The sequence below is a fragment of the Gopherus flavomarginatus genome, chromosome 1 (assembly GCF_025201925.1).
Source record: "Gopherus flavomarginatus isolate rGopFla2 chromosome 1, rGopFla2.mat.asm, whole genome shotgun sequence".
NCBI lineage: Eukaryota > Metazoa > Chordata > Testudines > Testudinidae > Gopherus > Gopherus flavomarginatus.
In genome coordinates, this window is record NC_066617.1 from 69,048,920 (window position 1) to 69,072,869 (window position 23,950).

The 23,950-nt window shown below is 43.9% G+C and overlaps 1 protein-coding gene across 6 annotated transcripts in view; it reads right to left on the bottom strand.

Annotated features, from left to right (window-relative positions):
- MDM1 (Mdm1 nuclear protein) overlaps window positions 1–20,107 on the bottom strand; it is a 39,324-nt gene extending 19,217 nt beyond the window's left edge. For 3 of the 6 annotated variants that reach the window (XR_007769429.1, XM_050923542.1, XM_050923551.1), the window contains exons 1-7: window positions 19,986–20,069; window positions 18,249–18,363; window positions 15,115–15,488; window positions 14,542–14,676; window positions 12,924–13,103; window positions 2,864–3,003; window positions 904–1,003 (exon numbers count right to left, since the gene is read on the bottom strand). Coding sequence is in view for 5 of the 6 variants with exons in the window: in XM_050923542.1 (XP_050779499.1) it covers window positions 904–1,003; window positions 2,864–3,003; window positions 12,924–13,103; window positions 14,542–14,676; window positions 15,115–15,488; window positions 18,249–18,363; window positions 19,986–20,003 (1,062 nt within the window). In the remaining variant the exon portion in view is untranslated. Of the gene's footprint in view, window positions 1–903; window positions 1,004–2,863; window positions 3,004–12,923; window positions 13,104–14,541; window positions 14,677–15,114; window positions 15,489–18,248; window positions 18,364–19,985 lie in introns of all 6 variants that reach the window. The other 3 variants (XM_050923568.1, XM_050923532.1, XM_050923561.1) reach the window with 3 other exon arrangements.
- Between the last annotated feature and the right edge of the window lie 3,843 nt (window positions 20,108–23,950).

The window sequence follows — 23,950 nt, forward strand, 5'->3', positions numbered from 1 at the left end:
TCTTCATCCATGACTTTGATATGTACTGCATGACTAGACTAAATAGTAGGAAAAAAGATTCTTGCAGATAATCATTTTATTTCCTTCCCCTCACCCACTCCATATCAGTTTGGGTCATCTTGCAGCCACATACTGTCTCAAACTCCCTGCCTCCACAATATCTCAAATCTTACAGGCATGGGAAGTCGTCATCTGACAAAATGGTATTTCACTTTAAAAGCAAAGGGTTTCCATAACACTTGCAATCAGAGTGTGCTCAATAACTTTGAAATTCCTAAAATTTTAATTGTACTAAGCTGAGGTTTAATACATACCAAAAGTAAAAAATACTGTTTGTTTTTAATCCCTTAGGTCCTCGTGAGTTTGGTTTCACAGTAATTATTATGAGGTTCAGTTGTTCTAAAATTTTACAATGACATCTCAACAAACTACAAAATTAGTTCCCTATACAATACTATATACACATTTAGGCAAAATGTACCTTTATCTCAACAAAGAAAACTAAACTTGCTTGGTATAGTAAGTAACGCAAGGGGTGGGAGTACAATACCTTTTCACTCCCTCTGCATTAGTTTCTCTGGACAATGAATCTGCAAAAACTCAGAACGAGAGGCCTTTCCCACAGACTACGTCAATTACATTTCCATTCTGGTCTGGTCATAGCTAGTTGGAACTTACCTTCTCAGCATGTCCCTGGCAGAGAAAGCCATTGTGGAGTCACAATGCCTGCCCTATAGACCACACAAGGATATTGCAAAGATTTGATAGAATGGAATACCTTGGGGTTGGTCCCTCTACAAAGGGGATGAATCCTGAATTCCCTCAATTGGAGATGAGGACCCTCAGGACATTGCTCACTGGGGCCCTAAAAGAATGCTTAGAAAATTTTATATGGATACTCACTTGATCTGGTATGTTTCTTCTGATACGTGACCAAGCTCCATCTTTGTATAAATATTGAGCTGGGGACAAAAATTTTGATCTATATTCAGTGTTCACCTTCCTAGAACATTAAGAGACGTGGGGAAAACAGTAAAAGTTGATTTTTTTATCATCTATGAGACTAAAAACAAATGTCATAATTACATAAATATAATTATAAGTGCTTTTGCAGGGTAAAAGCTGCATGACAATTAAAAATGAATTCCAAAGCCAAAACTTTGAAAAATGTGTGCCTCAAGTTAGGCTCATTCATATTTAGGCACCTAAAAAAGTAATGGGATTTTCAAAAGAGCTCAACACTTACTAAAATTAATTAGTTTTCACACACTTCCCCTTATGCAAAATATATATACATATAAGCACATACAGAAATTAGCTCTGTCTACTTAAAGTGCTGAGCACTTCAATCATCCTCTTTTAATCTTGGCCCAAAATACAACTAATTTCATTTTCAGCACAAACTTGAAATAACCCTTTTGTCCAACACCTCTTCAGGAATACGGACTATAAAAGGCAAAAGTTAATAAGTAAAATTAACCCAGTATATATTAATATGGAGGAAAATTCATAGTTGGCATCTGTCCTAACTTTTGGCCAAACTGAGTCCTGTTTTCCCTCCCCTGAAACTGACACAACTTGGTCCCTTATGTTCTACTTATGATGGTGCGAATGAACCAGTTCAAAAGGCAACACTGCAGTGCATCCACACTAGTCATTCCGTTTCAGGAGTATATATTGCAAAGCATTGATGCATATCAGATGCAGATTCTTTCTGTGAGTGTTTGCATCTTTTCACAGTTTTGGTTTGCTTTAGTAACTCTTTGAATGCTTCTATCCTGCACAAATAGCCACCGTAGGATCATGAGGGGCAGGGGCTACAGCCTTACAAAAGCAGATACCATGACAGAGGATCACCAGCCTTCCCTCAAAAGCCACTGCCAAAGTGACTCTGAGCCTAAGGGCCAAAACATTGACGAGCAAAGAATTAAGGAGTCTAATCTCATTTTATTTTCATTTATTTTTCCATGAATAAATGCATCTGTTGCCTTTTTTTTTTTCGTGGTTTGTAGCAAAACAAACTTATCTTCTAAGGTCCAGAGACAGGAGTGGTCCAGGCCTGGACAGAAGACACTGAGCCACCCTCATCCCAGTAAAACCTTAAAAAAGACAAGTGGGTGAAGGAGAACAATGGGGAGGCACATGGATTTACCAGAGAATGAAGGTGGTAGGGATGGATTGTACATTTTTGATTAATGTCCATTTTCTGGGGGTTTCTTTCTCCTTTTCAGATCTCAGAAGCATAGGAGCTGCTGCTTTAAAAAAAAAAAAAAAAAAAGTGTATGGACTGCCAAGGCAATCCTGGCAATGTAAGAAATGCTGAGAGGCAGAAGGTGTATGCAATACTCATAGCACCATCTGACTAACTCAGTTTTCTCCATGTTTTTCAGGTGACTGGCTCAGGAAAGTTTTCATGTTAAGCTTGTGTGCCTTCCTTATGCTGAGATGTGGTGGGGACTGGGCAGAGCAGAGAACAACCTCAGAGCCAGCATGCAAACAGTAAGTGAGCAGCTTGACAGGTGACTGAGTTAGCAGTCTACATTTTTAAAGCTGTCACTGAAAGATAAGCAGCTGCAATAGGGGACTGGACTGGGAGAACTAACCGAACTCTTGCGTTTGTTTCCAGCACTGCAGTGATCCAGAGTGAGCTGGTGGAGGATGCTGCAGTGCTTTGGTTTCTACACAGCAAGCACAATCACAATGCTGGCATGAAGTTGAAAAAAAGAGGTATGTGAATATGAGGTGTTATACAGATATGCTAAGGTAATGCACTTGATTTCAAGGTCAAAATGACGAATGCCCACCATCCCTCACAATATTAGGGTGCTGAATACCTTAGTTCGACATTCCTATATATACATACCCAAGACTTGTATGTAAAGAGAGGGGCTTTTGAATAATGTGTTGCTTATTTTTTTGTTTAGATGGTTTCTGTTCTGTTTCTGATTTCCCTTGTTTTGGTGAATCTCCCGCTGGCTTTAGGAATGTTTCTTTCCTTTCATTCTAAGGCAAAGACAATTTTAGAAATACCACATTAGCTAACAAACTAAACAAACTCTACAAACGTAAATTCTATGTGACACTAGCCTTTTACTTTAACATTTTAAAAAGACAGAATCATAGAAATATAGGGCTGGAAGGGACCTCAAGAAGTCATCAAGTCCTGCCCCCAGTGCTGAGGCAGGACCAAGGAACCCTAGAACCATCCCTGACAGTTGTTTGTCCAACCTGTTTTTAAAAATCTCCAATGATGCAAATTCCACAACTTCTCTTGGAAGCCTATTCCAGAACTTAACTACCCTTATATTTAGGAAGTTTTTTCTAATATCAAACTTAAATATCCCTTCCTGCAAATTAAGCCCATTACATCATGTCCTACCTTCAGTGGACATGGAGAACAATTGATCACAGTCCTTTTTATAACACCCCTTCATATATTTGATGACTGTTCTCAGGTCCCTGCTCAGCCTCCTTTTCTCACAACTAAACATGTCCAGTTTTTTTAACCTTTCTTCACAGGTCAGGTTTTCGAAATCTTTTCTCATTTTTATTGCTCTTCTCTGGACCATCTCCAGTTTGTCCACACCTTTCTTAAACTGTGGAGCTCAAAACTGGACACAGTCTCCAGTTGAGACTTCGCCAATGCTCAGTAAAGTGGAACAATTACGTCCTGTGTTTTACATACAACACATCTGTTAATACGTCCCAGAATCATATAAGCCTTTTTTGCAACTGCATCACGTTGTTGGCTTATATTCATCTTAAAATCCACTATAATCCCCAATCCTTTTCTGCAGTACTACTGGCTAGCCAGCTATTCAGTGCAAACTAGGGAACTTTTAGTGTACACCAGCAGGGTCCACATGACCAGTTAGTGCACACTAGCATGTTGCGCACTAACACACATGTAGACAAGCTCTCATACATATATTTAAGGCAAAAACTCTACAAGAACGCAACATTAAACTTGTTTATTTTGAAAAAATCTCAAAGCCTGAAAATACCAATATTCAGGTTCCTACTGCAACATTCACTCAGCCACATCATACATCCTATATACTTTATGGAATACATTTAACTACACATTTAATAAGAAACCACAGGAATAAAATAACACTACACCTATGCAAGGTGGCTAAGTTAATACTGCTATATAAATCTTAACTTTGCATTTCTGACATTTAAAAAAAAAGTTGTTGATGTTGCATTGAAGTGGGAGGAATTTTTGAATTTCTTTTATTATTTTGTGAAAAAGCCCCTGAAAGTGACCTGAGAAGAATTTTAGGATTTTTTAGAAAACTGGGCTTGTGCCCTTTTTTGCTGCCTTGTGATTTACAAAAAGGTTTGAGGGTTTTTCCCCTGTTCAAATTTTTCATTTTTCGTGCTTCTTTTTTACCTGAAAACACAGCTTTGTCACATGTGGTTGTCTGGTTTTGCTGAAGGCCCTCAGATATATATTGCGAGAGCACACTATAATTGAAGGGGCGGGAATGATGTATCTTTAGAAACACACTGTTGTCCCCAATATATATTCATCATTCAAGATAAATATTGTAATAACCTTAATCCCAGATTTGGACCTTAGCGTCCAAAATATGGGGGTTAGCATGAAAACCTCCAAGCTTAGCCACCAGCCTGGACCTGGTACCTGCTGCCACCACCCAAAAAATTAGAGTGTTTTGGGGCACTCTGGTCCCCCTGAAAAACCTTCCCTGGGGACCCCAAGACCCAAATCCCTTGAGTCTCACAACAAAGGGAAATAATCCTTTTTCCCTTCCCCCCTCCAGGTGCTCCTGGAGAGATACACAGACACAAGCTCTGTGAATCCAAACAGAGTGAATCTCCCTCTCTGTTCCCAATCCTGGAAACAAAAAGTACTTTCCTCTTCACCCAGAGGGAATGCAAAATCAGGCTAGCCACTTCAACACACACAGATCTCCCCTGATTTCTTCCTCCCACCAATTCCCTGGTGAGTACAGACTCAATTTCCCTGAAGTAAAGAAAAACTCCAACAGGTCTTAAAAGAAAGCTTTATATAAAAAGAAAGAAAAATAAGTACAAATGTTCTCTCTGTATTGAGATAATACAACACAGGGTCAATTGCTTAAAAGAATATTGAATAAACAGCCTTATTCCAAAAGAATACAAATCAAAGCACTCCAGCACTTATATTCATGCAAATACCAAAGAAAAGAAACCATAGAACTTACTATCTGATCTCTTTGTCCTTACACTTGGAAACAGAAGACTAGAAAGTAGAACTACTTCTCCAAAGCTCAGAGAAAGCAGGCAGGCAGAAAACAAAAGACAAAGACAAAGACACTCAATTCCCTCCACCCAAAGTTGAAAAAATCCGGTTTCCTGATTGGTCCTCTGGTCAGGTGCTTCAGGTGAAAGAGACATTAACCCTTAGCTATCTGTTTATGACACGCCCCCCAAATTGCAGACAGTGGGGAAGCTCACTGGCGGCGATTTCCTTCTAGAACTTGAAAATAAACAGATTAATACAACACATACACCTTTACATATACTCCTAAGTATATAACTAACAGACTTCTACATTTTAAGAACACTTTTTAACTACTGAATTTTGGGAAACTTTCACGGGAGAGTGCATCAGCTACTTTGTTAGAAGCTCCTGTGATGTGTTGAATTTCAAAATCAAAATCTTGGAGAGCTAAACTCCAACGAAGAAGTTTCTTGTTGTTCCCCTTGGCAGTATGAAGCCACTTTAGTGCAGCATGGTCAGTTTGTAGTTGGAACCGCCGTCCCCAAACATATGGGCGTAGCTTTTCCAGGGCGTACACAATGGCATAGCATTCCTTTTTACTGACTGACCAGTGACTTTCCCTCTCAGACAGTTTTTTGCTGAGAAACACGACAGGATGGAAGTTGTGATCTGTTGCTTCCTGCATGAGCACTGCTCCTATACCACGCTCAGATGCATCTGTTGTTACTAGGAATGGCTTGTCAAAGTCCGGGGCCCTGAGCACAGGGTCAGACATGAGCGTTGCCTTAAGTTGGGTAAAGGCCTTTTGACACTTATCAGTCCACTTAACGGCATTTGGCTGGGTCTTTTTGGTCAGGTCGGTCAATGGGGCAGCGATTTGGCTGTAGTGTGGTACAAATCGCCTGTAGTATCCGGCCAAGCCTAAGAAGGATTGGACCTGCTTCTTTGACTTTGGGACAGGCCACTTTTGGATAGCATCCACCTTGGCCTGTAGGGGGTTTATGGTTCCTCGACCCACCTGGTGCCCCAGGTAAGTCACTCTGTTTTGGCCTATTTGACACTTTTTGGCCTTAACAGTTAGTCCTGCCTGCCTGATGCGCTCAAAGACCTTTTCCAGGTGTAGTAGGTGTTCGGGCCAGGAGTCTGAAAAAATGGCCACATCATCGAGGTAGGCAACTGCAAATTTTCCCAGTCCAGCTAGTAGACCATCTACCAGTCTCTGGAAGGTGGCGGGTGCATTTCGAAGGCCGAAAGGAAGGACATTGAATTCATACACCCCCGCATGGGTGACGAATGCTGACCTCTCCTTGGCAGGTTCATCTAGCGGTACTTGCCAGTACCCCTTGGTTAAGTCTATTGTAGAGATGAACTGGGCACGTCCCAACTTTTCCAATAGCTCATCGGTACGTGGCATTGGATAGTTGTCCGGACGAGTTACCGCATTTAGCTTACGGTAGTCCACGCAAAAGCGTATTTCCCCATCTGGTTTGGGTACCAGAACCACTGGAGATGCCCATGCACTGGTAGATGAGCGGATTATACCCATCTGTAGCATGTTCTGGATCTCCCGTTCTATAGCAGCTTGGGCATGAGGAGACACCCGGTAGGGTGGGGTTCTGATTGGGTGAGCATTACCTGTATTAATGGAGTGGTATGCCCGTTCAGTCCGTCCTGGGGTGGCTGAGAACAATGGGGCGAAGCTAGTGCACAGCTCCTTGATTTGTTGCCGCTGCAGACGTTCCAGGGTGGTTGAGAGGTTCACCTCTTCCACGCCACCGTCTTTTTTCCCGTCGTAGTAGACACCGTCAGGCCACTTAGCATCATCTCCCTGGACTGTAAACTGACAAACCTGTAAGTCTCTGGAATAGAAAGGCTTGAGAGAATTAACATGGTACACTTTAGGCTTTAGTGAGGAATTGGGAAATGCTATGAGGTAGTTTACAGCTCCCAGGCGCTCTTGGACCGTGAATGGCCCTTCCCATGATGCTTCCATCTTATGGGCCTGTTGCGCCTTCAAGACCATAACCTGGTCTCCTACCTTGAAGGAACGTTCTCTGGCATGTCTGTCATACCAGGCCTTTTGCTCTTCTTGAGCATCCTTTAGGTTCTCTCTAGCAAGGGCTAAAGAGTGTCGGAGGGTGCTTTGTAGGTTGCTTACAAAGTCCAGAATGTTAGTTCCTGGAGAAGGCGTAAACCCCTCCCATTGCTGCTTCACCAACTGTAATGGCCCCTTAACCTCGTGACCATACACAAGTTCAAATGGTGAAAACCCTAAACTGGGATGTGGTACAGCCCTGTAGGCAAACAGCAACTGCTGCAACACTAGGTCCCAATTATTGGAGAATTCGTTGATGAATTTTCGTATCATGGCCCCCAAAGTTCCATTGAACCTTTCCACCAGGCCATTGGTTTGATGGTGGTATGGGGTGGCAACCAAGTGATTCACCCCATGAGTTTCCCACAGTTTTTCCATGGTCCCTGCCAGGAAATTAGACCCTGAATCTGTAAGGATGTCGCAGGGCCAACCTACCCTGGCAAAGATGTCTGTTAGGGCCAGGCACACAGTGTTAGCCCTGGTGTTGCCTAGAGCGACTGCTTCTGGCCATCGGGTAGCAAAGTCCACTAAAGTCAGTACGTACTGCTTTCCTCTGGGCGTCTTTTTTGGGAAAGGGCCCAGAATATCCACAGCTACTCGCTGAAATGGGACCTCAATTATGGGGAGTGGCTGGAGAGGGGCCTTGACCTGGTCTTGAGGCTTTCCCACTCTTTGGCATACCTCACAAGACCGGACATACTTGGCAACGTCCTTGCCCATCCCCTCCCAGTGGAAGGACTTCCCCAACCGGTCCTTGGTTCTGTTCACCCCAGCATGGCCACTGGGATGATCATGGGCTAAGCTTAAGAGCTTCCCCCGGTACTTAGTTGGAACCACCAACTGTTTTTGCGGCTGCCATTCTTCCCGGTGTCCACCAGAAAGAATTTCCTTGTATAAAAGTCCTTGGTCTATAACAAACCGGGATCGATTAGAAGAGCTGAGAGGCGGTGGGGTGCTCCGTGCCGCCGCCCAAGCTTTCTGAAGGCTGTCATCCGCTTCCTGCTCAGTCTGGAACTGTTCCCTTGAGTCTGGGGTCACCAGTTCTTCCTCAGACTGTGGACTTGGGCTTGGTCCCTCTGGAAGCGATGTAGGTGATGGGGTTGTTTCCGTTGCTGGTGAACCGCTCTCCGCTGGTGCACCTGAGGGTATTTCAGGCTCTGGCCGAGCCTTTTGGGTATGGCTGTCTGTGGCTTCTGCCAGTTTTGGCTCGCTGGCGCCCTCTGGCGTTGAGTTTGAAGATGTAGTTGCACTTGTTGGTGCTGGTTGCTGTTCCAGTTCCGGGCCTGGGACTGGAGATGCTGTGGCTGTTTCAGTGGTAGGCATGGAATCCGGGTCCACTACCTCTGTCTGGGTCTCTGGTAACACAGACGGGGCCTCTGTGGACGGTTCAGGAACAGGAATGGGTCTGGAAGCTTGCCTGGTTTGGCTACGTGTAACCATTCCCACTCTCTTGGCCCGCCTCACCTGGTTGGCCAAGTCTTCCCCCAGTAGCATGGGGATAGGATAATTGTCATAGACTGCAAAAGTCCACATTCCTGACCAGCCTTTGTACTGGACAGGCAGTTGAGCTGTAGGCAAGTCTACAGCTTGTGACATGAAGGGGTAAATTGTAACTTTGGCCTTTGGGTTGATGAATTTGGGGTCAACGAAGGATTGGTGGATAGCTGACACTTGTGCCCCCGTGTCTCTCCACGCAGTAACCTTCTTTCCGCCCACTCTCAAATTTTCCCTTCGCTCCAAGGGTATTTGAGAGGCATCCGGGCCTGGGGATCTTTGGTGTGATGGTGGTGTAATGAATTGCACTCGCATGGTGTTCTTGGGACACTTGGCCTTGATATGTCCCAGTTCATTACACTTAAAGCATCTTCCATCTGATGGGTCACTGGGCCGAGGTGAGTTACTGGAGACTGGTGAGGTTGAAGGGTAGGGTATCTGTGGCTTTACTTGGGTGGTATGTGGGGTCTTTGGCTGTCCTCGGTTGTAGGGTTTATGGTCTGTGTGCCCCCTGGGGTAATCGTTTCCCTTGACAGTAGCTTTTTTGCTTTCTGCCAGTTCCATCCATTTGGCTCCAATCTCCCCCGCCTCAGCGATATTCTTGGGGTTTCCATCTTGTATGTACCGCGTGATGTCTTCAGGAACACCATCCAAGAACTGCTCCATTTGTATGAGGAGGTTCAGTTCTTCCAAGGTTTGAATGTTGTTTCCTGTTAGCCAGGCCTCATAGTTTTTTGCAATGTAGTAGGCGTGTTTGGGAAATGACACCTCTGGTTTCCACTTTTGGGTTCTGAAGCGCCGACGGGCATGATCTGGGGTTATCCCCATCCTGTATCTGGCCTTGGTTAGAAAAAGTTTATAGTCATTCATTTGGTGCTTAGGCATTTCAGCTGCCACCTCTGCTAAAGGTCCACTGAGCTGTGACCTCAATTCTACCATGTACTGGTCTTCGGGAATGCTGTACCCAAGACAGGCTCTTTCAAAATTTTCCAAGAAGGCCTCGGTGTCATCACCTGCCTTGTAGGTGGGAAATTTCCTGTGCTGTGGAGCAATAATTGGCGCCGGGTTGTTAGGGTTGGCTGGCACATGCAGCCCAGCTTTTGCCAACTCCAGTTCATGTTTTCTCTGTTTTTCCTTCTCTTCATTCTCTTTTTGTTGTTTTTCCATTTCTTTTTGTTGTTTTTCCATTTCTTTTTGGTGTTTTTCCATTTCTCGGTGGTGGGCCAACTCTTCTTCTGCTTGTTTCCTTCGGTAGGCTATCTCTTCTTCTTCTAGTTTTCTTTTGTGTGCTGCCTCTTGGGCTGCCTGTTCTCTTTGGAAGGCTGCCAGTTTCATGCTTTCTTCCTTTTCTTTCATCTCCATCTGTCGCCTGTGTTCAGCTTCTTTGATTTGTTCTTCGGCGTCAATTTTTGCCTTAGAAGTCATGGTTCCTGTTTTCTTGTGTTGGGGTGCCCTCCGGTGTTTATCTTCTGAACTGCAGGTTCTGTTGCCTCCTGGAGTCTGCCTAGCAACAGTGCTTTTTTCCTTTTCTCTCTCTAGCTAATGTTCAATGAAGGGAAACCAGAAAAACCACTTTATTTGCATGCATATAAGTGCCGGTACTTGCCTCCTAATGGGAGGGCTATTGCATGACAAAAGACCCTTAACATGCAAGCCACAAACTGCGAGAGAGAGCAGAAAAAAAAAATTCTCTCTGGTTCCCTTTTAAAACCAACTGTTTCTCTCTGCTAAAAAGCCCTTAGCAGAGAAAAGAAAAATATAATATTTCTACTGGGTTCTGGGTTCTGTCTATCTCCCACCAGCTGCACACCATGTAATAACCTTAATCCCAGATTTGGACCTTAGCGTCCAAAATATGGGGGTTAGCATGAAAACCTCCAAGCTTAGCCACCAGCCTGGACCTGGTACCTGCTGCCACCACCCAAAAAATTAGAGTGTTTTGGGGCACTCTGGTCCCCCTGAAAAACCTTCCCTGGGGACCCCAAGACCCAAATCCCTTGAGTCTCACAACAAAGGGAAATAATCCTTTTTCCCTTCCCCCCTCCAGGTGCTCCTGGAGAGATACACAGACACAAGCTCTGTGAATCCAAACAGAGTGAATCTCCCTCTCTGTTCCCAATCCTGGAAACAAAAAGTACTTTCCTCTTCACCCAGAGGGAATGCAAAATCAGGCTAGCCACTTCAACACACACAGATCTCCCCTGATTTCTTCCTCCCACCAATTCCCTGGTGAGTACAGACTCAATTTCCCTGAAGTAAAGAAAAACTCCAACAGGTCTTAAAAGAAAGCTTTATATAAAAAGAAAGAAAAATAAGTACAAATGTTCTCTCTGTATTGAGATAATACAACACAGGGTCAATTGCTTAAAAGAATATTGAATAAACAGCCTTATTCCAAAAGAATACAAATCAAAGCACTCCAGCACTTATATTCATGCAAATACCAAAGAAAAGAAACCATAGAACTTACTATCTGATCTCTTTGTCCTTACACTTGGAAACAGAAGACTAGAAAGTAGAACTACTTCTCCAAAGCTCAGAGAAAGCAGGCAGGCAGAAAACAAAAGACAAAGACAAAGACACTCAATTCCCTCCACCCAAAGTTAAAAAAATCCGGTTTCCTGATTGGTCCTCTGGTCAGGTGCTTCAGGTGAAAGAGACATTAACCCTTAGCTATCTGTTTATGACAAATATGTATTAAAAAAAGTTTCAGACAGTGTTACTCCTTCATTTGCTCATCTGTCTCTTCTCTTGTAATGTTATAATTTTACTTAATTCTCCAGTTCCCTTCCAGGGTACACAGTGACATGTATTTCCAATGTTTAAAAATAAGCAGAAAACTTAAACAAACCAAACCCCAAACTTTTCTGACTCTCTTCGTACTTGCTAGAGAAGCAAAAGAGAGGGCACAAACTGGTTTATCAAGAAACAGATATGATGGACTGAACAGAGTCCTATCCATACCTCATTGCTGGAGAATGCATAACCTACACTGTATGGCTTTAAAATGGGGTAAAACAGTGAGCAACATACTAGAAAAATCTTGTTTATCCTACTACTGTGCAAAGTATGTATTCTGGAACTGAGGTTACTTTCCTCTGATACTTCAAGGTTCTTCAGCTGGACAGAATACCACTGTTCCAGTGGATCTGAATTTAATGAAAAGACTATCATTATGTTCCCTGAAGGCTGCGTCCTCACTGATTTTTTTTTCTAAACATTTTCCACTACTGGTATAATTGGTTCAGCTCTGCTACTGGGGAAAAGGTCCTGTCACCACCGGTGTTTTTACCATAGTGTATTCTAAACCAACTCAATCAAGATGAATTGGTACCAAACCTGGCATCAACAACCCACAGCTTCTCTAAACTTCAAGTGCACTGGTGGTAGTGCAGCTGAACTGGCAAATAGCAATGGTAAGAAATCTTTGGCAAAATAGCTTAGTGTATGTAAGACCTGAAAGGCAGCTGACTGCTGTCTGGGCTTTACAAAACGCATCCTAATGTTTGAACTAGACACTGGAATCTATCTATACTACATGATGTGCTATCAATTTAAAAAGTGAGTTGAATAAAAATTACAATCCCTGCACCCTTTTTTTTTTAAATGCAACTATAGTCTGAAAATTGACTGTAAAATTGGTACCTTTACACACACTGGATTTATTCCTTGTACATGCTCAAATGCATAGCTTTGGGCTTTTGTGATTACAAAAAAATTATTGCTTTTTACTCCTGTTAGACTTAAACAACCAACACACTCAATAGAAAGTTAACTGAATTCTACTCCTTCTTGAGCATAACTTGGCTGGCAGAATCTTTATTGATGGCAGCAGTACATTGAGATTCTTTCATTTCTGAGCCAAGCTAAGGATTTGGGTTGGCAGTTAGCAAAAAGAAAAATATTTTCACTTGTAAACTGAACGTACTTGACACAGAAATCACAGAGATGCAACCATGGAGCCCCACAATGTTATTTTTAGAGTCTCTTTTTAGAGCAAAACCATTCCCAATGGACTGCAATGTCAAATGTAATAATTATAAAACCTAACAGAAAAAAACACTAAAAACATATTACTGAAATACCATTCAAAGATGTATATACCTTTCTTTCAGGGGAGATATTTACTGGTGCACATACAGGAAATTCTGTCTCTTCCAAATCACACCTCAGTTTTGGTCCCACTGCTGGAGGAGAAACTTTGAAACTTCTCTCATATTCAGTTTCAGGGATAATTGCGGAAGACTTAAACGGGGGAATGGATTTACTTGTATTGTGAATAACCTTTGAATTTAAAAAACAAAAAAAGTTAATTTGCTACTCTTAAGGTCAAATTTTCAAAATCAGTTACCTTAGTGACTCCTCCAATATGCACATAGAGAAGCAAAGGGTGAACCAATACTGCATGTGGCAAAGTTACCTATTACATTTATAGGATAAATGGGGAAATGACTTAATTTCAGTAATTATTTTTAAGTTTATTTCTTAGCATGGATATAATTCAGATAAATCTCTAAGTCTAGATCCAACTACTTTTCCTTATTTGTGACTTAAAATAAAAAAGCGCATATTTTCTTTGGTTGGGGATGAAGGTGGTTGACAAATCTTTGCAATTCACCTTTAGATTTATATTCCAAGATCACAAATTTTTGAAACAATATACAATAAAACCTACATTACACCTTGTCAGCAAGCACTGATGGACTCTTTCATGGTTTAAAATAAGGCTCTTACTGCACAGTAATTTGATCCGTTCCCTTTTCTGCAATTAATTCTGTGTTATAAACTAAGATGTAGAATTTGCTTGACTATTACAACTGATCAGACCTGATCTTCCCACAGACTATTGAAACTTAAAGGACACGCCATATGCCACAGAGATGAAATCTTCCTCAGCTTTGCTATATGATCTTGGATTAGACCAATTATCTTGAGGTCAAGATAATTTGGGTATTCTTAATACACCTGTTCAAAGATCAGGTATCTCTACTACTGTAATATTCAGATGTACTTTTTGTTAGGTTGTTTATAGATATAGGTCAGAAAGTCAAGACACAATAGTCTCTTAATAACACTAAAATCTCATGATAAAAATTCAATCTTAAAACCTGATACTGCTAACACTTTACATGTGTATAACTTCACTATTCTGAGCAGTCCCATTGATCTCAAATTTGTAGTAAACAGTAGTAAATTTAAGCACACTTGTAAGCATTTGCAGGATCAGAGCCCTTACGCTGTAAGTTTTTGGAATAAACTGTGCAAAAAAAAAAACCCCAAAAAACTTACTGCTTCAGACTTCCTCTTCTTTGCTATGGAACAGCAGTTTTAATGAGCACCAATTAGGAGAGCATCATACAGATTAGTAATAGAATCTCAATGAAAAGGAGCTCTCTGTGAAGTCTTTCATCATTTAAACAATGTGATATTACAACACCTACCTATTATTGAACTGATCCTGCAGACCCACCCTACACAAGCAAAATTTCCACTAAAGTACATGAAATTGCAATGGGAGTTTTGCTTGCACAGGGGAATGCAGGATCAGATCCTTTTATAATGGATCTTATGTGAATTAATGTGCTTTTATATATTAGAAAACAAAAGTAGCACTGTACCACATACATACCAGTCTACCACAACAAAATATAAGGAAATTATGGTAATTAAATGACTTTCTTGACTGATAAACTAAACTATATTTCAGATTCTTTAAAATTACCTGGTCAGCAGCAAGAATTGGAGAGTTTTTTGGGGGGGATTTCCATAAAAACTGCCTTTGATATTCAGAATTTCTGGGGAAACTATTTGATGGTGAAATATTCATGCCTGATTTCTTTTGCAGGACTCTTTGAAACTGTCAATAAATCAGAAAAATCTCCATTTATTGTTCTCCTCTACTTTCTGTTGCTGGAATTTCCTTTTAACTAAACTGTTATAATCTTTAGATCAGGCTAATTAACTCAATGAAAAATATGCTATCTCATTCTCGACAACATCTTTGAAGACTACAAATTATGGACTAAATTCTATTCACTTCAAATAAATGGCAAAACTTGGACTTAAGTGGAATCAGAATCTGGTCCTAACAAACAGTTCTTCCAACATAATGGAGTCTTAACATAGATTAACATCAAAATACAAAGAGTTGCATAGAGACAAAGTTATAACAAAAATAAGAAACAGTTTTAAGCATGAAAGCTTGCTTAACTGTATTTAATTTACTGTAATAGTCATATTATTAACTTCAACCATATACTATAAGAAAGGGAAAAAGGTTTTCTAATGATCCTACCCCATTATCCATTTTTTCTAAGTGCTTTTTGGGAGGTAAAAATACTGCTTTTTGATTCACTGGAGTTGGGGGTGACAACTTCTTCCTACTGTTTTCTGCAAGGGTGATGGCTGATTCAATTCTAGAATCTGCAGAGTGGGACCGAATTTTTTTAGGAAGCCTGGGTGCTTCAGGTGTTTCAATGTTTTCCAGATTTCTATCATTACTGTGGTTATTTGTGTGTGACTCTGCAGGCCCAGCGCCTTCAATTTCTGGAGCGTCATCCAAATATCCCTCCAAATCGCTGTCCCCTCTCCATTCAAAGGACTCTGAAATCTGTGGGTTGAAGTAAGGCACCCTTCTCTTGGAAATGAAGTTTGGCTCTCTTGTGATTCCTACAAAACATGCATTAAGCTTGAGCACAATAAAATACGTCTATTAGAATTTAAAGACACTGGAACACAAGATCATAATGTTAACATACTAAGATGAGAATATGAATATATAACACTAGACTGATTTTTAATAAATTTTGTATATCTTTGAGCAAAGACAATTTACAAACTACGGGTCTGTGAAACGTTGAACTCTTACATACATGCCGAGTGCCTTTAATTCCCAGCTGAGTGGGTGCTTAGCCTGTCACACGATCAAGCCGTATAAGCCAAATTCTACCTCTTTTGCAACTTTCAGTGTAGTCAATGGAAGACAGTGTGCATAGCTGAGGGCAGAAATTTAACCCGCAGCCACTAAGAAGATTAATTGGACTAAAATTATCAAATCATCAACTTGCCATGGCCAATCGTGGTATGGAACTTCCTAAACTACTTATGCATGTTGAATAGGTGCTTTGCTGAATAAGTTTTCACCTTACAGTCACTGGAGAAAAGTGACCTGTTACCATATGTGTAATAACATTCTGCACAGACACCTGCACAGATTCCTTCTTTTAAAAAACAAAATCTTCTAGAGTAGCTTTTAAAATATCTTAACATCTTTAATACATTACACAATATTTTTAAAGCTTAGGAAACATCTTTTCGTATTTACACAAAAAAAGAGACACTGATTATCTGAGATGGTTTTAAACAATAAAAAAATAGCTGTCTTATGTAAGATAATAAGAACAAAATTACTATGTCATTTTAAGAGGAAAATAGGTGGTTGAACATATAGTAGTTAAATAAAGTGTGACAACAGAATCCTGCTGGAGAGTATTAAACAACTAACAAAGGACTCTATTTTGCTGAGATGAATAGTTGCAGAGTACATAAACTAATCTATGGGGAACTAGGATGCAGCTGGAAAGAGAATAAACTGTCTTTCAGGCAGAAGGTAACATATAAAATGTCAGATGCATAGAATGTTTGGGCTACAAAGCAAATAAATGCCATTAGAAGTAATGTAACCTTTGAAAGAACACTGGGAATATGGCAGAATGAAATTTTCAGCACTCAAGCAGACCTATCTGTATGTTTGGGTAATTGTTATGAGTAATTCTTAAATTGCCACAATCTGTTAAGAGAAACTATTAAGTATGCATTTCAAGAGAAAGAGCCAAAAGTGAGCCAAACACTAGCAGTCTGTGGAGACACCAATCTGTGTCTGTGAGTAGTGTTCCAAGGATGTGTGTGATTAAATGTGACCAGAAAAAGAGGTGGACATATAAAATGGAAGCAAAGGCCTGGGAGACATAACCTAAACACAACAAAAGCTATGAAAACAGATGGCTTTTTTGCCAACCCACACGATTTTGAGTCTTGTGATATTTGATGTTTAGCTTAAATCCCTAGCTCCCAGAGGCATGTGATTAGATGAGAATCTTAGTTTAAAGTTTCTAGCCCTCAAGGTAATTGAAAAAAGCTTGAAAATGTGACAAGTTTACAAAGGCTCAAATCAGAAGGCAATAAAAATTACCCAATTTTTTAAATTGAGATTTTAGCCAAATCTGTGACTGCGGGGCTAAGATATGATTTTTGAATGTTTGGTGTTAGCAATACTGGATTCAAATCAAAGGGAATGCTCATAGCTTTCTTGGAAATCCTTTGAGAGAGTTGCTGTCTCTGGCCACCTGAAGACCACGTTGGTTTGCGAGACCAGAGAAAACCAGCAGAGATTACATAGTTCCAACTTCTTATTGTGTGTCCTGGGACAAACACACACAGAGAAAACTCTGATGGCCAGGTGATTTCTAAACGCCACCTGCAAAACTCCATCTGAGGACTTTCCAAAAGAGGTGGCGGGAGCTGTTTAACTTAAAAATCAACACTGCTAAATTCATTCAAAGCTCTCCCGTCAACTCCGCCTGCGCCTCTCACAGTGGAGTACAGGAGTTGACAGGAGAACTCTCTAGACTAGACTAGACTAGATGCGACGCGATAAATCGACCCCCGCCGGATCGATCACTACCCGCCAATCCGGCGGGTAGTGTAGACATACCCTGAGAGCAGAAGGTGAGGAGGTGGAAGGTAGCTTTGGCAAGACAAGTAATTATCCTATCAAATTGCCTGGTGCTTACATTGACGACCAATTTTACTACCAGTAGATGGCTCTAATAATGCTTAAATGTCAAGCTCAAACAAAGCAACCAATCTTACTCTAATACAGGTCTGTTGCATCTTACGCTGGGGTTACGTTCCGCAGTCAGCATGTAAAGCAAAAATTGTGTATAGTCAAAATTATATTGAGTGTAATGGCACAGCATTAACATTATTTTTCTTTTTTTTGTTTTTGCCAACCGCGTAAAGCTGAAATCGCACGTTAAATGCGTGTAAGATTCGACAGACCTGTATGTACACTCTTCAGACTATTTCATATCTATACCTCTTCATTAATCTCTTATGCCTATATACTAGTTCAGACTTTTCCTACTCATCTCTTTCCATTCCTGCCTCTGTCTTCTTTCATGCAAAGAGCAATACTGCCTAACTATTTCATCATAACTAATTTGCTTTACGACTACATCCACCCTGTACCCTTGCAATACAACCCGTCTTGTGCTAACTCTGTGCCTATGTTTAGGGCTTGACATACACCATTAAATGACGTACATTTCTGGCTTTAGATAAATAATGTAAACTAGAAGTTCAACCTCTGCAAAACCTGGGCTCTGTGCAAAGATGTATGAGTTATAGCAGTTATTTCTAATAGCTTACCTAGTTGATCAGATCGAAGTCCAGCCCTTGAGGATTTTTGCTCTTGTGAAGGGTTACAAAACTTTGACAGATCTGACTTTTTCCATTTGAAGTTCCTCTTATATTCACTCAGTCCCTACAGCAAATGGACATACATTGTGAGCAGTGCCATTTTTCCACCTAGCTCCCAACAGCTCTCCCAGCACTTAAATATCCATAGGCACATTGTAAAGCATAATCAGTCAGATAAGCAGATAGGTAACTCTGCTTCTAAAACAATATTGATTAAAGTAAGCAAGAAGCTTTTGTTCTGTTTTCTGACAGTAATGTCAGAAACAGTGCAAATACAGAACCATTTCACATGTCAAGGATACCACCTAGAATATGCATACTATTTTAAGTTTTAACTATGTTTTTACAAATAAATACTATGGTTCCAGTTCATCTCAAACTTGTTCCTTGGATCGTACTTGTCTGAATCAATCTTCTTTGGAGCAAGAACATTATTTTTCTACATATTCTGCCGAACACCTCGTACATCTCTTGTACTACATAAATAAGAACAGAGTGCTATGTTCCCTTAGTTCGTCTCAGTTAAGAGACCCGCTACTGGATGAGTGTCCATAAGCCACCTACATCTTGTGCTAGCCTGGTACCACACAGTTCTTGTACCAGCATGCAACCTCCATCCTGTACTCTAGGTCAGTACCCCAGTGCCCACACAAAGAAGTCTATGCTAGTGCAATACCCACACAGGTCCTGCACCATCCCTCTTTCCTGTACCAGCTCAGTGCCCACACAGGTTCTGCACCATTCCCCCCACCCCCCATCCCGTGCCAGCCCAGTGCCCGCACTAGTCCTGCACCATCCCCCATCCCATGCCAGCCCAGTGCCCGCACGAGTCCTGCACCATCCCCCCACCCCGTGCCAGCCCAGTGCCCGCACTAGTCCTGCACCTTCCCCCCATCCCGTGCCAGCCCAGTGCCCGCACGAGTCCTGCACCATCCCCCCATCCCGTGCCAGCCCAGTGCCCGCACGAGCCCTGCACCATCCCCCATCCCGTGCCAGCCCAGTGCCCCCACTAGTCCTGCACCATCCCCCCATCCCGTGCCAGCCCAGTGCCAGCACGAGTCCTGCACCATCCCCCCACCCCGTGCCAGCCCAGTGCCCGCACTAGTCCTGCACCATCCCCCCATCGTGCCTGCCCAGTGCCAGCACGAGTCCTGCACCATCCCCCCACCCCGTGCCAGCCCAGTGCCTGCACTAGTCCTCCACCATCCCCCCATCCCATGCCAGCCCAGTGCCCGCACGAGTCCTGCACCATCCCCCCACCACGTGCCAGCCCAGTGCCCGCACTAGTCCTGCACCATCCCCCCATCCTGTGCCAGCCCAGTGCCCGCACTAGTCCTGCACCATCCCCCCATCCCGTGCCAGCCCAGTGCCCGCACTAGTCCTGCACCATCCCCCCACCCCGTGCCAGCCCAGTGCCCGCACTAGTCCTGCACCATCCCCCCATCCCGTGCCAGCCCAGTGCCCGCACAGGACCAGTACCGAGGCTGACCCCACTCCACGCAGCTCATCACCCGCCCTGTGCCCGCTTGGTTCGCACAGCGCCGGTGCCCAGCGCGGCTCAGCCCGCAAGTCGGGGAGAGGGACCAGGCCGGACTGAGACTAAGGCGGGTCAAATCCGGAGGCTGCGCCCAGGGCTCGCCCCGCTACTGCAGCGGCCCAGGGGAGCCAGGCTGCGACCGCGCTCACCCTGAAGCGCACGGGCATGGCGGCGGCGGCGGCGGCGGCGGGGCCCTGGCCGTTGCGGGGCCGCTCCGGGCAGGCGGCTGTAAACACTCCCGTTTCCCGGGCGAAGCCCCCGGCCTGGCTTCCCTCCCCCGGCGCCTGCGCGGGGAGCCGCCCAATCAGGCGCGGCAGCCGGCTCCCCCCTGAGGGGGCGGGACAGGGGAGCCGCTGGGGGCGGCGGGCAGGGAGAGGCTTCGCCGCGCCTCGGCTGCCGGGCATCTGTCGGGGTCCTGCCCGTCCGCGCCCCGGCTGAGCCTGCTGGGGGCCGCCCCGAGCCATCGCCCAGAGCCCCGGCCCAGCTCGCCGGGCTGCTCCCAGGGACTCTGCGCGCCAGGCCCGCGCGCAGCACGAGCCCGCTGGTTTCCCCCGCCGCGAGAAGCTGCCGAGGCCGGGATGGTCGCTCCCTGCGGGGCTTCTGTTCCCCGGGATGGCTGCTCGCTGGGCCTCCCGCCGCTCGCCCCCTAGCGGGTCCGCCAGCCCGGTGCTGAAGGGCTCCGGGAGCGGGCTCGGCCCCACCCGCGCTTTGCTGGTGGATTGGTGGGACGGGGTCGCACACGCGCCTGCCTGCCTGCTGCTGGGAGCGCAGCAGCTCGGTGGCACCCCGCTTCCAGTGAGGGAAAGCGGAGAGGAGACGATCCCAGGGTGGTCCAAAGGGGATCCCAAGGCTGCACTGCCCGGGGCGGGGAATAAGCTGTACTGGTACAAGGTGCACTGCTAGCGGCCACTGGAACTGAGGCCAGGTTTACACTATAAACTTCCATTGGTATAACGGTCCGCTGAAAAATCCACACCCAGAGCAATACCTAATCCTCATGTAGACAGTGCTACGTTGACTGGAGAGCTTCTCCAGCTACATAGCTACCACCTCAGGGAGGTGGATTGACTACGCCAACAGGAGAACCTTTCGGCTGGGTGTAGTAGTGTCGCTGAACCACCACTTTACAGCGGTGTAGCTGCATCGGTGCAGCGTTTTAAATGTAGACCTGTCCTGAATTCGTATGAGGGAGTTATTCCAATTTAACTATATGGGTAAAAGAATCACATGCCTAATCTGTTGGTTAGTTACATCAGTACCAAACCTGAAAGTAGGCCAGGTTTTAGAGGAACAGAGCAAAATTGTGTTTCATGTCTTTCTGAAGCCCATTAGACACTGTGCCGCTGTTGTTCCTCCACTCTTTGCTGCCATTCACTGACCCTTATGGAGCCAGCAGACTTTAATCAGTCTCCTCTCAAATCTCTGCTCAAGGCTCGTTTCTTTTGACTAGCTTTCCACTCCTAATCTCCATTGTGGCACTATGTGCGCCAGATTATACCGAATAAAAAAGAACATGGCGTGGAGGGACAAAACACTAGAAACATTAAACAAGTTTTATGGAGTATTTTTCATAGCTTTTCTGTCCTCTGCTGTTGGCCCTCTCCATCTTGGTACCTAGCATGATCTGCTGCTGTTATTCACTGATTTGTCTGTCTAATGTAGACTAAGCTTGAGTCAGGGACTTTATTGTCTTTATGTCTGGAAAGCACCAGGCACTCCAACTGAAATATACCCCAATCCCAGTTCCCACTTATTTCACTGAAAGTTAGGTGGGGCCAGGCCCTGTATAAAAGGTAAATAATATTCATTCCTCTGCAATTGTTGATTGGTGTGGGATGGTGGGGAACTTAATAACTACCTTCTACGCAAAATAAAACATTTGTGTATATTCAAGGAAATAAAGGAGGAAGAGATGTTCTACGTTCCAAATGTTCAGGAATTTTCACATCTTGTATTAAGAGATATCAAAGACCAAAAAATCCAGAAGGTTATATATGTAATATACCCACTGGATATTTTAGTCACTTGAAACCATGAGGTTTGCTAAGTCAAACTACTTGATTTGCTGCTGTTATGGTTCTTTGCACTGTTTGAGAAGCTCCACCTTGATACACTTTCTTAAAGAGCCAATTAAGTGGCTAAAACCCATTAACCTCTCTGTAGGTTATGTACGGCCTCCTATTGGTCAACAAGTTCCTTGTTCAATATGCAGACCTCCAAGTGAGAGCTGATGTCTGTTTCCTCAGATATATTGAAACTGACCTGAAACATCACTTGCATTATATCTGTCAAAACTATTCTCAGTTAACCAAGTTATAGATACAGGCCCACTGACCGCTGATAGACTCTTAGGGTATGTCTATACTATGAAATTGGGTCGATTTTATAGAAGTCACTCTTTAGAAAGCGATTTTATATAGTCAATTGTGCATGTCCCCACTAAGCATATTAGGTCAACAGAGTGCATCCTCAATACTGTGGCTAGCATCGACTCTCAGAGTGGTGCACTGTGGGTAGCTATCCCACAGTTCTCGCTGCCCCTTGGAATTCTAGATTAAGCTCCCAGTGCCTAATGGGGCAAAAACATTGTCGCGGGTGCTTTTGGGTACACATCAGTCTCCCCTCCTTCCCTCCCTCTCTCCTTGAAAGCAACAGCAAATTGTCTCACACCTTTTTTCATGGGTTACCCATGCAGACACCATAGCAGCGCAAACATGGAGCCTGCTCAGCTCACTGCTGCTGTTGTGAGCATTGTAAACACCTCGCACATTATCCTGCAGTATGTGCAGAACCTGGCTAGGAGACACCAGCACGAGGGCAATTGTGAAGAGGACGTGGACACAGACATTCCTGAAAGCATGGGATGTGGCAATTGGGACATCATGGCTGCAGTGGGGCAGCTTGATACAGTGGAATGCCTATTCTGGGCCCGGCAAACAAGCACAGACTGGTGGGATTGCATAGTGTTGTAGGTATGGGATGATTCCCAGTGGCTGCGAAACTTTCACATGCGTAAGGCCACTTTCATGGAACTGTGTGAGTTGCTTTCCCCTGCCCTGAAGCACAGGAATACAAGATGAGACCTGCCCTAACTATTGAGGAGTAGCAATAGACCTGTGAAAGCTTGCAAAGCCTGACTGCTACTGGTCAGTCAGGAATCAGTTTGGAGTGGGCAAATCTACCAGGGGGGGCTGCTGTGATCAAAGTAGCCAAGGCAATCAGTAACCTGCTAGCAAGGGTATTGACTCTGAGAAATATGCAGGTCATACTGGATGACTTTGCTGCAATGGGGTTCCCTCACTGTGGTGGGGAGATAGATGGAACCCATATCCCTATCTTGGCACCGGACCACCTTGCCAACCAGTACATAAATCGCAAGGGGTACTTCTCAATGGTGCTGCAAGCGCTGGTGGATCACAAGGGACATTTCACCGACATCAGCATGGGATGGCCGGGAAAGGTGCATGACGCTCGCATCTTTAGGAACTCCGGGCTGTTCAAACAGCTGCAAGAAGGGACTTACTTCCCAGACCAGAAAATTACTGTTGGGGATGTTGAAATGCCAATAGTTATCCTTGGGGACCTAGCCTACCCCTTGCTCCCTTGGCTCATAAAACCATACACAGGCAGCCTGGACAGTAATAAGGAGCAGTTCAACTATAGGCTGAGCAAGTGCAGAATGGTGCTAAAATGTGCCTTTGGACATTTAAAAGCTCCTGCCACTGTTTGCTGACTAGGTTAGACCTCAGCGCAACCAATACTCCCATTGTTATTGCTGCTTGCTGTGTGCTCCATAATATCTGTGAGAGTAAGGGGGAGACATTTATGGCACAGTGGGGGGTTGAGGCAAATTGCCTGGTGGCCAATTTTGAACAGCCAGACACCAGGGTGATTAGAAGAGCACAGCTAGGCACGCTGCTTTGAAAAGGCTTTGAAAACCAGTTTCATGTCTGGCTAGGCTACTGTGTGACAGTTGTGTGTGTTTCTCCTTGATGCAAAACTGCCCCCTTTGTTAAATTTACTTCCCTGTAAGCCAGTCCCGCTACTCCCTTTGACCACAGCTGACAAAGGAAATAAAGTCCCTATTGTTTTGAATCCATGCATTCTTTATTTA